Here is a 14133-nt window from a genome sequence, read left to right as displayed (position 1 = left end):
CTGAAGACATTGATATTGTCCCAGCTTCAGGTTGTGACTTTGTCCTCATGAGTTCGATTAGCGATGAAAGGTAACATCTTCATGACTGGGCAATTGCAGAATCCCTGACACCCACCCCCCCCCCCAAAAAAAAACAACTGCCAAAGGGTTCTTTGGCCAACTCAGACCGAAACCACTCAGTGAAGTATTGGTCAGGGATTCTTCAGAAGAAAGAGAAGAAGAAGAAGACAATACTCCCCATTGATTGTAATTCCAACTATCTTCCTCCACTTCCTTCATTCCTTTCCGTCGCATCGTCGGAAAAGGAGGAACTCTGAGACATTGATTATCCTGGTTTCTGGTTGTGACTTTGTCCTCATACGTTTCATGTTATTGCAATCATTTTTAAGTGTTTACTTTCAACAATGCTAAAACTTCCTTCTTCGTATCATGTTTGGAATTTCCTTTCCCAATGCTTTGACTTTGATATATTCCAGACATCCCTTGAGATCGTTGACTTTCAATCCCTCTCATTATATGATTATCTTTTGATCATCATTTGTATCAAATGTTAGATCGATTATGACAGCATTGCGTGGGAGATGAGACTTTCGCTCCAACTCAGTGATTCTTCCTCGTCCAATCGTCCAATCCTCCGAAATCATTTCGGGATATCTAGTTATGCTAAAGGTTTATCATCCAAATCAATCATTGGATTTTGGTGAACCTGCAATAGCTTGCCTGATATTCTCAGAAATGTTTATGGGAAATACTTAAGATAGTATAGATACGAAAGTCAGCGGGAAAATATTAATCATCGACCTATGAAAAACTCTATGGGACACTCTATATCCTATGACATTTAGAATTGTAACACCGGTACTGAGTTTATCACATGATTTCTTTTACAGTAATTGGCATGGTCTCCCTCACGATGTTCCTCACTCACGCAGTGTGTGGGCTGGGCCCGACCTAGGGACAAACACCCCCAAAACTACCACAAACTCGCACAATTATTCTCCGCCAGTTTAATAATGCACCAACATAGAATCTCGAAGGAACATTGGAGACATTTCTACGAGTTTCAACCTAATTGGCCGCACAAATCTTTTATCATTAAAAATATCCTAGGCGAATTTATCAAAATTTATCAAATTTCTCACAACATGAACCGAGGATCGAATGTGACGCGAAATGATATGGTCATTAGCTCACGTCTCCAGCAGAGAGGAGGCGTCCTTGCTGTGGGATTGTGGCCAAATTGCCCTACTTTTCGTCTAAAATTACCGGTTTCAGGGACACTAACTCTACTTGGGGGTCGGTCTCAATAGCTCCTCACAACTCAATCATTTCAGTCTCTTGCATTGAATGTCATGAACTCGTCCTGAAACCCGAATGCGCGATTGTTACTCCCTAAATGTTGCACTATTGAGCCCTAGTTGGACTGATAATTGTTATAACACCCAGATTCCATCTCGTTTTGATAATATCTACTTTAGGGCGTAGTCGTGGAGCAAGTTTTAAACAGTTAGATATTGAAACTGCATTGGTCTAAAGAAAACCCGGGCCCGTTTTCAGTCAGTACCGTCGTGTCCTTCAATTATCTTTTTCGTCTTGTCGTTTCAAAGTGTAATGAAAATGACGCTGGATTTTATGTTGAGAAAGCTTTAAGTTGAAGTATTTGCTTAAACTTGGAAATATTGGAAGTGACACGATGCACCCGAAACGGAAAAGAGCGAAAAATCGCAAAGAACTTTTAGCGCAAGTCCATAGACGTTTTATCAAATTGATATTTTGTCTTCAACTCTTGACATTTCCTTCGCTATGAGGGACGAGCTAAAGCCTGGCGTTCTCACGTAGGGCCTATACGGTTGGTTGACAAGAGGGCTAGAGCAACTCCACACCCAGTCCCACACCAACCCTGTTCTCTCTTTGTCAAATTGCGTGCGGCGCAGTGTGTTGCGTGCAAGCTCGTGGTGGCGAGTTCAATCAATTCCACGAACCCATGACAAATTCTAACCATGTTGCGTAGCTCTTGTCCAGTCCTCATTATACGGCTCTGAGCTCATGGGATATTTTTTGCATGAGACACGAACCAAAGCAAAGGTTGTGATGAACTTCGAATAACAATTATTTTGTGTTTACCATATGTCGATGACATTCTGTCTTGCAAAAGAAGGTTGTTCCTATGTCTTTGAACATGTCGCACAACCAAGTTAACGGCAAGGTGGCGGGTAAAATATGCCTCGGCTGAGAGCGAAAAGGGGTAGTTGCACTCCCGGAAAGCACTCACCAATGTAGTCCGCAAGCTAAGAGGCAAATTTCGAAAGTTATATTCTATATCTCTAAATATCAGGCCTTAAATCAGTCCTTGGGTCCTGTTCAGATAGAAAGCGGATACGAAATATGTCTTCGAGTCTTTCCAGGGCGGGTTCTGCTCATTGTGCCTCAGTATTTTCTGTTTCAGCCGTCAAAACAAAGGCCAGTTTTAGGCAACATCTGGACCCGGTTCCTGATCAATTTGATTATTTCACAACATTTCTGTTACCAACGAAGACCTTCCCTCTTCGCTTCTCTGTTCACATCTGTTGACAAAACTTCCGCAATTAGGTGGCGGCGGTTTCGTGCTTACTTCAGCTATTTAAATCGAGTTACAACACAGTCACGAGAAAAGCCAATAAATCCTGATACATGCGATAACCATTCAAAAAGACACACTGACAACCCGCTAAATAAAAGACTTGGACAGAAAGAACTCTAGCGATATTTCGCACAGTTCACAGCACATATCATAATTATGTACAGCAGAACCAAGAGTGACAGCCAAAAATTAAAATCAAATTATAGTTTCGTGAGTTGTGACATAAAGAAGGAAAAACACAACCAGCGGCCCCGTCATGACCAGACGACATATCACGTGACCCAAAACTGTCCCTTTTACACGTATCTCACAAAAGGTATATCAAAGTTCGGAGATAATCGTTGTAATTTAGTCATTAGAATGTCACGGTTAGGTGATTTTCGCAATGGGAGAAATACATGATAAGTTTCTCATGATTTTTAGGTTGCGGGTGCCATACGCTGGCGAGCCGGGCCGTAAAAAGGCACTTTTGTGGTCCCACGAAGCCAGTTTGAGGGAGAAGCCGAGAGGGACAGCACATGAGAAGACACTCACGAACCTGGACATTACGGACATTAAGAAAGACAATCTGAAATCAAGGGACACTCGCAGGCCCCGGGGATAGACTACCGGGGCAATCCATTTCGTCATTGTGATCACCTCTTCGGGTGACAGGAAGAGACCGGTCGACAACTGCCCAAAAGAACAATATTGTGACAGTATCCCTTCAAAACAGCTGTAACATCCGGATATCAATACGGCGGCGGGGGCTGGATGACATTCGTGACAGTAAGTTTATTTCTTTTTATTGTTATATCACAATCCTTATCACATAAGCGTAGCCAAAGAGCAGACGAGATTATTGGTTTTTGTTTGTAGATTGGGGAAAGACACGGACACCAGGAGACCTGTGTTCTAGCTATGTCCGTGTCACAATCAGATGATGAGATAAAGACACCGAATTCATGATGTTCGTAATGCGTCTTTTTGAGCACGGGTTTTTATACATGTTGTTTACACTGTCATGATGAGACTCGTTCATTGTTTTAGCCTGAACCTTATCTTTATTCAGCGGTACCATGTTCAATCAAGAGGAGCCTTGGGTAATTTCCCCTGATAAGCAGACGACGATCGCCATGATTACCCCGCCAAAAAAACGACACCGATGCCACCACTGCCGGTATTCCACCAACCGTCGGAACAACCTCCAGCGACACATACAGGCGATGCACAGCCAGACTGCGATACCACTCCGGTGCTGCGGGACAGATTTTCAAAACAAGGCAGCGCTGCGGCAGCACACTCGGGCCTGCCACCGGGATGGCTACACTTGCCAAGAGTGCGGCCGTGTCTTCTGTCGAAAGGCACTGCTCCGGCGACATCATAGCGTGCACAGCGGCGTCAGGGAGCACGTTTGTGACATGTGCGACTATGCCACAAGCCACAAAAGCAATTTAGAAAGACACAAAAAAGTTCACGATCGAGATTCATCTGAAACTGATCATAGGGAAAACAATCTTCTTATTGAAGCTAAAACGAATAGGGAAACAACTTTCGCCATTCCAAAAAGTGACAACGATTCGTCTTTGACGCAACATGTCTCCGATAACAGGATGCAGGTTGTGCGACCTATCCCGCGATTGCCCGAAGGTTTTTCCCAGAGGACAAAACCTGTTATTCCCTTTTCAAACTTCTCGGACAAATATTTCGGCTTGAAATCAAACCCTTGGCATTACCCGTCCATTTTGGTACCTCCACCAATACGTCCTTCCCAGCAGTCTCTGGTAGCGATGTTTGATCCAGTACACGAGTCTCGGAGGCCTCATTGCGCAGGGAACATCGCGACGTCCTGGTATGACTGTCCTCTCTGTGCCTTTTCGTTGGACGCTTGTCGGATTCACCGCACCCCATATTTTGTGCCAAATTTTCTCAGGCAAAGGAGGACACTTCCTTTCCCTGTAGGAAGACACTTCAGAACCGAGACCCCGCCCATGGTTCTGGGCGCCGAAGGGAAAGATATCACCACCATAGCGAATGCCAGACTCCCACTAAAGAAACGGGACATCATATGTTGAGACAGACGTTATCAACCAGTGTGACAGAAATGCGAGTCCAACTGGAATGAAAGTCCCAGGGCAAGAAACAGTTTTTATTGAGACAGAGATGGTCATTGCTGTTACAAACCGTCTTGAAAGATATCTTTTAGTGAGACACATGTTGTATAAATAGTGAATGTTAGTTGCTATTCTTCTGAACCGTTATCAGTCCCCTTTCAGTCAAAAGCATACACAAGACTAGTCTATTCATCAAATAAATGGACAGGGTGATGTAAACTCTTCTTCTAAGTAAATAGAATTCATGATTATTCAGGATAGAACAATTTCATGTATTACCAATCATCCAAGTTGTATTTGTACAAATATCTTTGTTCCTGTTTTATTTGTTCAATCAGGGATGCGGACGACACCAGCAGAAAGCGTCTGCTAGTTAGAGTATCACAATCTAATAACTTGATTTATTGGGCTATCACAGGGAAACAAACTAGCCTTTCAAAACTAGTCTATCAAGCGATCACAACCGATTGGGCTGGCACAACTAGAGTCAAGTTAGGAATGTCACAACCAGCAGACTAGACTTTTCTGGGTCTTTCGGACCGTCACAGCGAGTTGGGTATATCAGATTGTCACAATCTCATGGGTCTACTGTCACAATCAGACAAGTAAATAAAGACTATCACAACCAGTTGGGTGTATCAGACTGTTACAAGCCAATGGGTGATATGAATAAAGACTAGCAAATGCTTTTATCTAAAACTCCATGAACATTTACACGAGGCCTTTCTGTACAAAATTGAAGTAAAAGCATTTGCTAGTCTTTATTCATATCACCCATTGGGTCTACGAGAATGTCACAATCAGTCTCAAGCAGATGGGATGATCTGACTGTCACAATCAGATGGGTCCATCAGATTGTCACAACCAGACAGCTCAACCTGGTCGTCTGAATAACCAGAATCTGACTCGCAATCAGATGTGATTCAACCATCACAATCAAATGAGCCATCAGATACCACACCACCAAGTTGAGGAGGATTGTTCGTTAGTCACAACCAGTATGGTCTCCATTGTCAATCAGAAGGTATAAACATGATTTCATACTGATAAAAGGAATTTATTACAGTAATAAGACCTTGTAACAGAGAAATGACTGGAGTCCGATTTCCGCCTGAATTGATCTTGATTTGTCTTATTAGCTTTTTGAAGCTGCTCACTCAGAATCTGGCCCAGCATCCACGAAGGACATCAGCATAGAGTCCACCTGGAAAATAAACAAGAACCATGAAATATTCCTTGTGGTCTTTTCCCCATGTCCTTGATGGATAGGCTCTATTATAATTTCTATTCGAGTCTAAGTGATCACTTTTAGGACAAAGTCACAACCACAATGCTGGTATAAGACCACTTTAAATAGAGGTTATCAAAGTTATTGTGCAATGCACTTTGATCATGCTTACTATTCCTGCAGGGCTGCCACCTTCCTCAGTTCTGCTAGAACATGGCTTTGGTGATGGGCAACTGACTTTTTCAGATGGTTGGCTCTCCGCTGCGTCAGATTCAAACTTCCTTTTCTGAAAATAAAGTTTAATTGGTTAGAATTCATTCTGCGAGGGTGCTTATGATAATCTTCATATATCATGCTGCAAAATATTCTGATCATCTCAATACCCAAACCAGTTTTTTCAATTCTCAACTTACCTTTGAAATGGTCTGTTCCACTGCCACTTGTCCTTCCATTTCGACCTCACAAGTTTTGTTACGAGATGTATTTTCCACACCCACTAGCTTCTCAGTAACCTGGACTACTTGAACACCAGACATTTCATCAACCGTGGCATCTTCCTCCTCATTATCAGCACTATCATTGTCCACCACAGTGAAAGTTACAACCCCAGCCTCAGCATCCCCCTGTCCACCTTGGGTGGATTTAGTCCCAACCTGCTGTACACCAGGACTCAAACCCGTTCGACTGTCATCAAAGTCTCCAGCAGACATCGCAAATGTCTTAGTATCCCCACCTCCCGATTGTAATCCCATAGTTGCCCCATTCGTCCTGAATAAACTTGTATTCAATTGCGAATAGACCGTTGAATCCATTGAGGACACAGTAATAGCAACGTTGTCATTATCTTTCTTGACTACAGGTGGCGGTCTGTACAACGTTGGCACTATTGGGTGAATGAGGGCCGTACATAGCGCTAACGATTCCATGGCAAAGGTTGAAATCTGGAAGAAAATTGTGAGAGTCGGTGAAATTTTGATCTCTACCTCATCTTGCTCTTTTCAGAAGAACTATAGCACCGTCCTATTCAGAGGTTATTTTGATTCCAACTCAGCAAAAGAACCTACAGATGATGAAATATCAGAACTACTCAAATACACGGCTTAGCACCATATCATGAGATGCTAGTGGCTCGTGGTCATGCAGATGCTCGGCACAATTGTAGGCAAAATTAAGTAAACGGATCTAAAAAAGCCAGCTAGATTTTCCTTTTAAATCTGATGTAGCTTTTCTACGACCAATCTACGGAAGTCAAAGCTACAGTCAACTTTCGCCAGCACCTCAAAATCCTTCTAAAACTTCAACATACCTCAATATTTGCATCTCTCTGGCCAGTACTGAACAACCTGATGATACAGTGGACAGACGGCTGCCACGACGAGTGTGAAACCAGAACCATGGCTTGTAGGACACGATACAGATCCATCCGGCATGATGCACTCAAGTAGGGTGGCAAGCCATCTCCATTTTGTATCTTCAATGAGAGTGGCATGATGAATTCCTCCACGTTTTGAAGAGTATGGGTCTTAAGGCAGTGGCCAGCTGACAATAATATTTGCCTCAAAGCTGCAAAGACAATGGGTGATATGAATAAAGACTAGCAAATGCTTTTAGCTAAAACTCCATGTACATTTACACCAAGCCTTTCTGTACAAAATTGAAGTAAAGGCATTTGCTAGACTTTATTCATATCAGCCAATGATAGATATACAGGATGCACCAGCAAGAATGACATTTTTCTAAACCTACTTGACTCTGGCCCAGACTCTGAGAAACTTTCACTTGAGAACAAAGTGATTCTCTCTATCACATGACAGCCCATAAGTTACAAAGTCACAAACTGCCCATTTACCTTGAAGTGCCTTTGAACAGAGCTCTGGGTTGCCCTTCTGAGGTATCTTGGACACAGCACCAACAGTAGACATCTGACCCTTCTGTTTCTTTTTCTTCTTCTTACTGGACATCAGTTCCTGGGCATCTTTCAATTTTGATTGCTTGGAATCGAGCTGAGACGATAGAATTAAGACATAGTTTATAGGACACCAATTTTTTTAGTTTTTAGTTTTTTATGTTGGCACTTTCTTTGTTTTCATTTCTGGCCACCTGGTGGCCAAGTCAAGATTCAAGTCATACCAAAATTCTGTGTCGAGAAGTCATCTAAACCAGGAGTTCATGAGTACAAAGTTTGAAGCCAAGAGTCAGGGTAAAAAATGTGACAGTGTTTTTGCCCAAAGTCCATGACAGAGTTATTTTCATAACCCACTGTTCTTCGAAGAACAATGAGTTATTAAAATAACTCTGTTCAATATCAATATTTGGCTAAAAATGAACTTTCTAAGTTTAGAACGTTAGATGATCTGCTTCATGAGAAGAGAAGCTCAATATAACTTGTTCCATAATTACCTGTAGCTTTAATTAGCCAATAAAAGAAATGTACAGCCATTGTGCTTACACCACAAACCCAGAAGCCACACAGCCCATGTCAAACCAAATTATTCAAGAACTTTAGACAATCTGTGTGTTATTTGAATTATTGAATTGTTATGGACACAGAAATAAGGACCCGAGCTTTATAATAGCTAGATTATTTCAAATCTCACGAACGAAGGCTCGCAAATTACATCAGATGGCTGTAAACCGAAAAGAACTAGAAACTCGACAGACTCCAAAAGTTCGAAAACTACCCAAGAAGAATTTTGTGCCTCTTACAAATGAACGATGAAAGGATCTAGTCTACAGGTAAAAACCAGTAACTTATGAGTTTACGATAACCGATTCTACAGTTTAGAGGCAACTGTGACGACCTCAACAGATAAAAGATATTTGCCGCTTGTGATAATTACTTCAGAACGCTGCGACAGATATCTTTTATTTGTATGGCTCTTAGTTCTCTTATTCTTGCAAATCATCTCGAAGATGAAAGGTCGGAGCTCAATGGTCCCACCCCTGTTGAGCTCCCATCTTTGAGCTGGACCACATAACGTTGGCACCTCACAAGAAATGACATTAAGCATGTTGAATCAGACATCTTTAAGTCCTCCCGGAGAAGAGACTTCATCCATCTACGATATTTTTGGTTACATACAAGGAGGATTTGTGGCTGTCGTTATTTTAGTCGGGTTGATGGGAAATATTCTGTCCCTTGTTATCTTCACCCGAGCCAAGAGACACGATGACCCTACGGTGCAGTACTTCACATGGGTGACACTCGGGGACGCCGGCGTCCTAATCTTTTTTGCCCTCCCCGACTGGCTCCGCTACGGAATGCCCTACATCATAACTGGCAAATCTTTCAATCTCTACGGTCCATCAGACTTCATGTGCAAGTCAATTCGATTCTGCTACTACACCTGTGCAACTCTATCTTCCCTCTGTTTGGTTATGTTTACTCTTGAGAGGGCCGTTTTCGTATGGTTCCCGCTAAAACGAACCCTAATAACGGGTCACAACCGAAAAATTGCAATAATAATCGTCGGGTTAGTGAGCATTCTATCAAACATCCACGTCGCAATTTTCATGGAAAATTTCCAAGAGGTCACTGGGTCAAACTGCTATTACCACAACGCAAAAGTGAATTTCTCCATTGACAATCTCCGCTACGTAACAATACCGTGTATTCTTATCTTTATCTTCAACATTGCTATAATCGTCGGTCTGATACGGGCACAGAAGGAGAGAAAACTTGTGTCAAGTTCATCAATGTCAGGTTTGGAGACAAAGCAATTGGCTGTATTAGTCAATCTGATACTTATTTCACTTTTCTATATCATGTTTAACATACCCAGAACTGTCGTTTGGACATTATTCGAAAATTCTAAAATTCAAGGGTACGATGAATCATACTTAGCAATGCTCTTTCTGACTGCTAAATTTTGTCAGTTGGTCTGGCTCTTAAACTATTGTACTAACTTCGTGATATATTGCGTTTCACTTAAATTCTATAGTGAGGAATTGGCCAAGCTTTGCAAAGGTTGTACTAAGGTCATCACTAAATAGAAATAGAAGCTGAGAGTAGATGCTGCACAGCACAGGGTAATTTCTGGCAATAACTTTTCGCAAATGTCGAAGAACCAACACCTTTTTATCATCATTATCATCATTACCGGCGTTGTAACCCTATAGGATGTTTTGCCGGAGGTATGGAGTCCACTATAGGCTACTGTCCACCCATGTGGGATCTTTTACTTGCCCTGGCATAGACACTCAGGTACAAGGGACCACGGCTTTTAGTCTCATCCGACAGACCCTCGACTATTTCATACGTTAATGTACGTGTTGTGAAGAGCCAGGAATTTTAGTTCCCTGAAAGCCACGCCGGTTCATCCAGAAATACAATCCTAGGTTCTCCCCGGGCCCTATTGCGTGGTAGCCAGCAGTGTTAACCACTAGGCTACGAGGCCCCTTTACAGCAAGTTATTTTGGGTTGTGGCGACACCTTGTGGTCAAACTCAGAACTTCTAAAGGATGATTGTTTCATGAAGCCTTAATCGAATACGGGAGTTAAACAGCAGGAGATTTTTGTGACAGCATATTTTTGCAATCACGGCTCATACGCGAAAGTCGCATGAATATACTTCACATGAAATTTTCCTGGTCGACAGTGGTATTTCAAGGTATATCTCCGAAGGGACTTTCACCCACTTACATCTCAGAACTCCTGCCATTGTATGTACCTGGACGATCGTTGAGGTCTGAAGACAAATGTCTTCTCAGGATCACCAGGTTTCGCCTTCGGACATATGGTGGCAGGAGCTTCACAGTCCAAGCATGCAGGCTGTGGAATAGCCTCAGTCCTGATCTGCAGAATGCAGTTAGTGAGCAAATCTTCAGACGGGGTCTTAAAACGCACCTTTTTCTAACTTGTTTTGGACCACATTAGAGCAATTCTAAATTGGATTTTGCGGGTATAAATGTAAATTTATTATTATTATTATATGCAGACTGAAGGCGGATAACCCCAACCTACAGGGCGCTTGACAGTAGACTAAGGCAATATGGAAGTTTACTGTCAAATGCAAGAAGAATACGAATATCATACTGCAAACCTCACCTTTAAAGTCTCACTACCAGGTTTAATGTCGATCATTACCGACTGCACCAAACTATCCATGGACTGTAGAGTACCACAGGCCTTTAACCACATGATAAGCGTAGAGTAGGCACTCTGTCTAAGGCTGCTGTAGGCCTTGCCTCTTCCTGCATTATCATCTGTTTGAGACCAAGACAAGGTCTGGAGTAGAAGCTTGTTTACGATGTTGGACTGGGGCAGGAGGATAGTCCGGCAGCTGAAATGAAAGAGTGTGGGATTTGCAATTCAATAAATCCTATCATTAGAAAGAACAGAAGAGCTAATTTGAGCATGTCTTCATCTTACCTGTGAATGAGACTTTCAAGTATGCCAAGAGCCCCCTGGTGGATCTGACTGACAACGGTAGCGAGGAGTAACCTCTCTGTAGATGGTCGACTTTCCTGCAAAAGAGTCGTTGTATATTTCATCAGACCAGGTTTACCGTCTGCTTCAATACCACAAAGGTACAATGTCCAACAGTTGAAGATGGTCAAGTGAAACTGCTGTGAGTGCTGGCTACTACGGAGAACCTGGAATTGTTTTTTCGGGTTTACCATAGGGATTCTAGGAACTAAAATTCCTGGCTTTCACAACCCAATAGCATAACGACAGGTACACAGTTGTGTAGCAAGCTATATCTTTCTACTTTTAAACAGAATGGTAATCTCTTGCAGCTAAACTGTTACAATGTACTCACAAGAAACTTAGAATTCACAGCCAGACAGCGGCAGACGAAGTTGAGGACTTCCCCCGCAGGATTCCTGAGGCTAAATCCATAATCTTTTCTGCAAAGAAAACAAAATGCAAGCTGCACATGAACGTATTCTAAAGGTGAGCCAGAGGACTTTGCACTCAGCCCTGTCTTTGAAAGAGCATAAATAGAGTGGTACCATGACTGAGGATTTCATTTCAAGATAGGAAAAATTAAGACAACACTTGCTGCAGCATGAAGCGCTGGTAGAAACCAGTTGCTCTGCTGCCCAGATATTCCACTACCGGTGGTCAGAAATCTTGGTGATACAAACTGATACATGGACGAAATCAAAAATTTCTTAGAACGCAAGAACCAAACAGTGAGGTACACACCTAAACATCTCTGTTAGACATGTTCCTATAGCCAAGAAGCGCTTGGTCAGCTTATAGAATCTGTTATTATCTGTCTCATCAACTGGTTCCAGACCATTCAGGGTTTGTTTTGGAGACGGAAGATCATCCTCTGAAAAGGGAAAGTTATATATTGAGTCAAACGTCATCAAGTTGGTATCATACTGTTAAAATTGAGGTTTTCAGGGTTGGCTGTACATGATTCGATTACAACTTTTAGCCAGAGCATGACAGAAAGTCAATGGGAAATGCCCACACTGGACTTCTCCCATATAATCATCTTTCACTTGCCTTAATCATTACATTTTCTGCTCTCTCTATATATAGACATCTCCGAGGGGCATCTTAATTTTAGCACTTTTGGGGGCTTTTTGGTAATTACAATTTCGTTTCACATGCAAACCAAAGCTTACCATCTTCTAGTCCTTGATAAAGATGAGTGAGTGTGACCTGCAGTGACCCCAGGAGAATGCTGCAGTGTGACCCCCAGGCATCTGAATGCTTGATAGACTGGTGACCTCCTCCACCACAGGTTGGTAACAGGGCATAACAGCTGGAACAGGCCTTCAAAGCTTCTGGATCAGCGCCGACTAGAATTGAAGGCAAGATAAACTTCTCTATTTTGTCCTGAAATGGTAAAGAAGGAGGTAATATAAGACTTCCAACTCTGAGCACATCGAATTGGTGCATTTTTGGAGAAAAGTTGTGGTCTCAGGAGAGCAAGTATTTGAAGGACTTTAGCCTCATATGGATGCTCACCTTAAATGGACCACATGGCCCTGGAAAGTTATCCATGCATGAGATGAGGCATCGGACTGCAGATAAGTACCACTGGAATGAAAAGTTAGATTTTGACAAGATAAACATTGTTGATACAAAGCACAGTCATTACAGAAAAATTCTTAAATAACAGAGATTATAATCTTTCAGATTAATCAGGTTAAGATATGCTTTCAGAGGTTGGTATCCAAAGATTTCTGAAATAATTTAGTATTACCACTTTTAGAACAGACTTGATTTTTGACGTTACAAATCGACTCAGTTTTCTGACTTCTGATTTTCAGCCCAAGGTCAGGAATGAAAATCGATTAATAAAATGTACTGTCATGAGAATATTTACCGGCTGTTTGGACCTGAGCAAAGCCAGGACAACTTGTGGCAAATGAGATGTGGACACCTCATGACTCAGTTCAGTCAGTGGGCGAATCTCAGCCAACAGGGCAGCTAGAACGTCACAGGAAGCTTGGTGGACAACAGTGGTCTCGTAGGACTGTAAGATGATGGTCAGCTGGCCAATCCAGGAGAGTGCTGCATCATTGAAGGAGTCACCGGTGCATTGCTTGATGAAATGTTGTAGAAGAAATAAGCCTTCCAACCTTAAGGGTAAAAAACGAACATTTTTAGATAGCATACATTACATGCAAGGAAACAAACTTATTCTTCAATAATATCTCGTTAACCTCAAGAGAGAAAAGAGATCTGTCAGAATTATAACATGCACATGAAAACAAGGCTAGATTTTATGTTCATACTCACCGATATTTTGAAAATGCCTATGATTAGGACATGTGTAAGTCATGCAGTAATTAGTAAAAAAAGCTGATGAAACTGCAAGTGTTTGTCAACTTACCGTGTGGCAGAGGTAGACAATGACGTATTTATATGACTAACAACACTTGGTGCAAATCCAGTGCCCTGAAATAAGAATCATGAAATTGAATACATGAAGGATTTTGCCTTTAAAGTGGTGAAAAGACACTACTGTACATTATGTACAGCAATGTACAGTGGGGATATGACGAAATCTAGAGCCAACTTTAGGAGGGTACAGTTTCTAAAGACAGCACAGAAAAAGACTGGCAACGGTTTTACTATGTACCTGACATGCTAGTGCTTGCCGCTCTACCAAAATCGACGAAAATAAATCAGGGGAAAGCGTCAAATTCGACGGTTTTATAGAATTCCACGTGGAGGCAGAAGCTGCCATGGGGGCTGCCATGTTGTTGACACACCTTCGTCAAAC

General features: G+C 42.1%; 2 protein-coding genes across 2 annotated transcripts; one reads left to right on the top strand and one right to left on the bottom strand.

Annotated features, from left to right (window-relative positions):
• Positions 1-3267: 3267 nt before the first annotated feature.
• On the top strand, positions 3268-4982 carry LOC135494417 (histone-lysine N-methyltransferase PRDM16-like). Its single transcript, XM_064782367.1, has 2 exons — positions 3268-3388; positions 3672-4982. Exon 2 carries the CDS (start codon positions 3679-3681, stop codon positions 4672-4674), a length of 996 nt encoding a protein of 331 aa, XP_064638437.1. The 5' UTR covers positions 3268-3388; positions 3672-3678; the 3' UTR covers positions 4675-4982.
• An 871-nt stretch (positions 4983-5853) lies between these two features.
• LOC135494404 (proline-, glutamic acid- and leucine-rich protein 1-like) lies at positions 5854-14131 on the bottom strand. Its single transcript, XM_064782336.1, has 14 exons — positions 13990-14131; positions 13741-13805; positions 13231-13486; positions 12870-12941; positions 12524-12737; positions 12093-12222; positions 11704-11791; positions 11313-11407; positions 10989-11223; positions 7791-7944; positions 7248-7504; positions 6355-6882; positions 6114-6227; positions 5854-5917 (listed from the first exon to the last, which is right to left on the bottom strand). Exons 1-14 carry the CDS (start codon positions 14107-14109, stop codon positions 5867-5869), a joined length of 2379 nt encoding a protein of 792 aa, XP_064638406.1. The 5' UTR covers positions 14110-14131; the 3' UTR covers positions 5854-5866.
• Between the last annotated feature and the right edge of the window lie 2 nt (positions 14132-14133).

The sequence above is a fragment of the Lineus longissimus genome, chromosome 10, assembly GCF_910592395.1.
Source record: "Lineus longissimus chromosome 10, tnLinLong1.2, whole genome shotgun sequence".
NCBI lineage: Eukaryota > Metazoa > Nemertea > Pilidiophora > Heteronemertea > Lineidae > Lineus > Lineus longissimus.
This window is presented reverse-complemented; position numbering and strand designations above follow the sequence as displayed.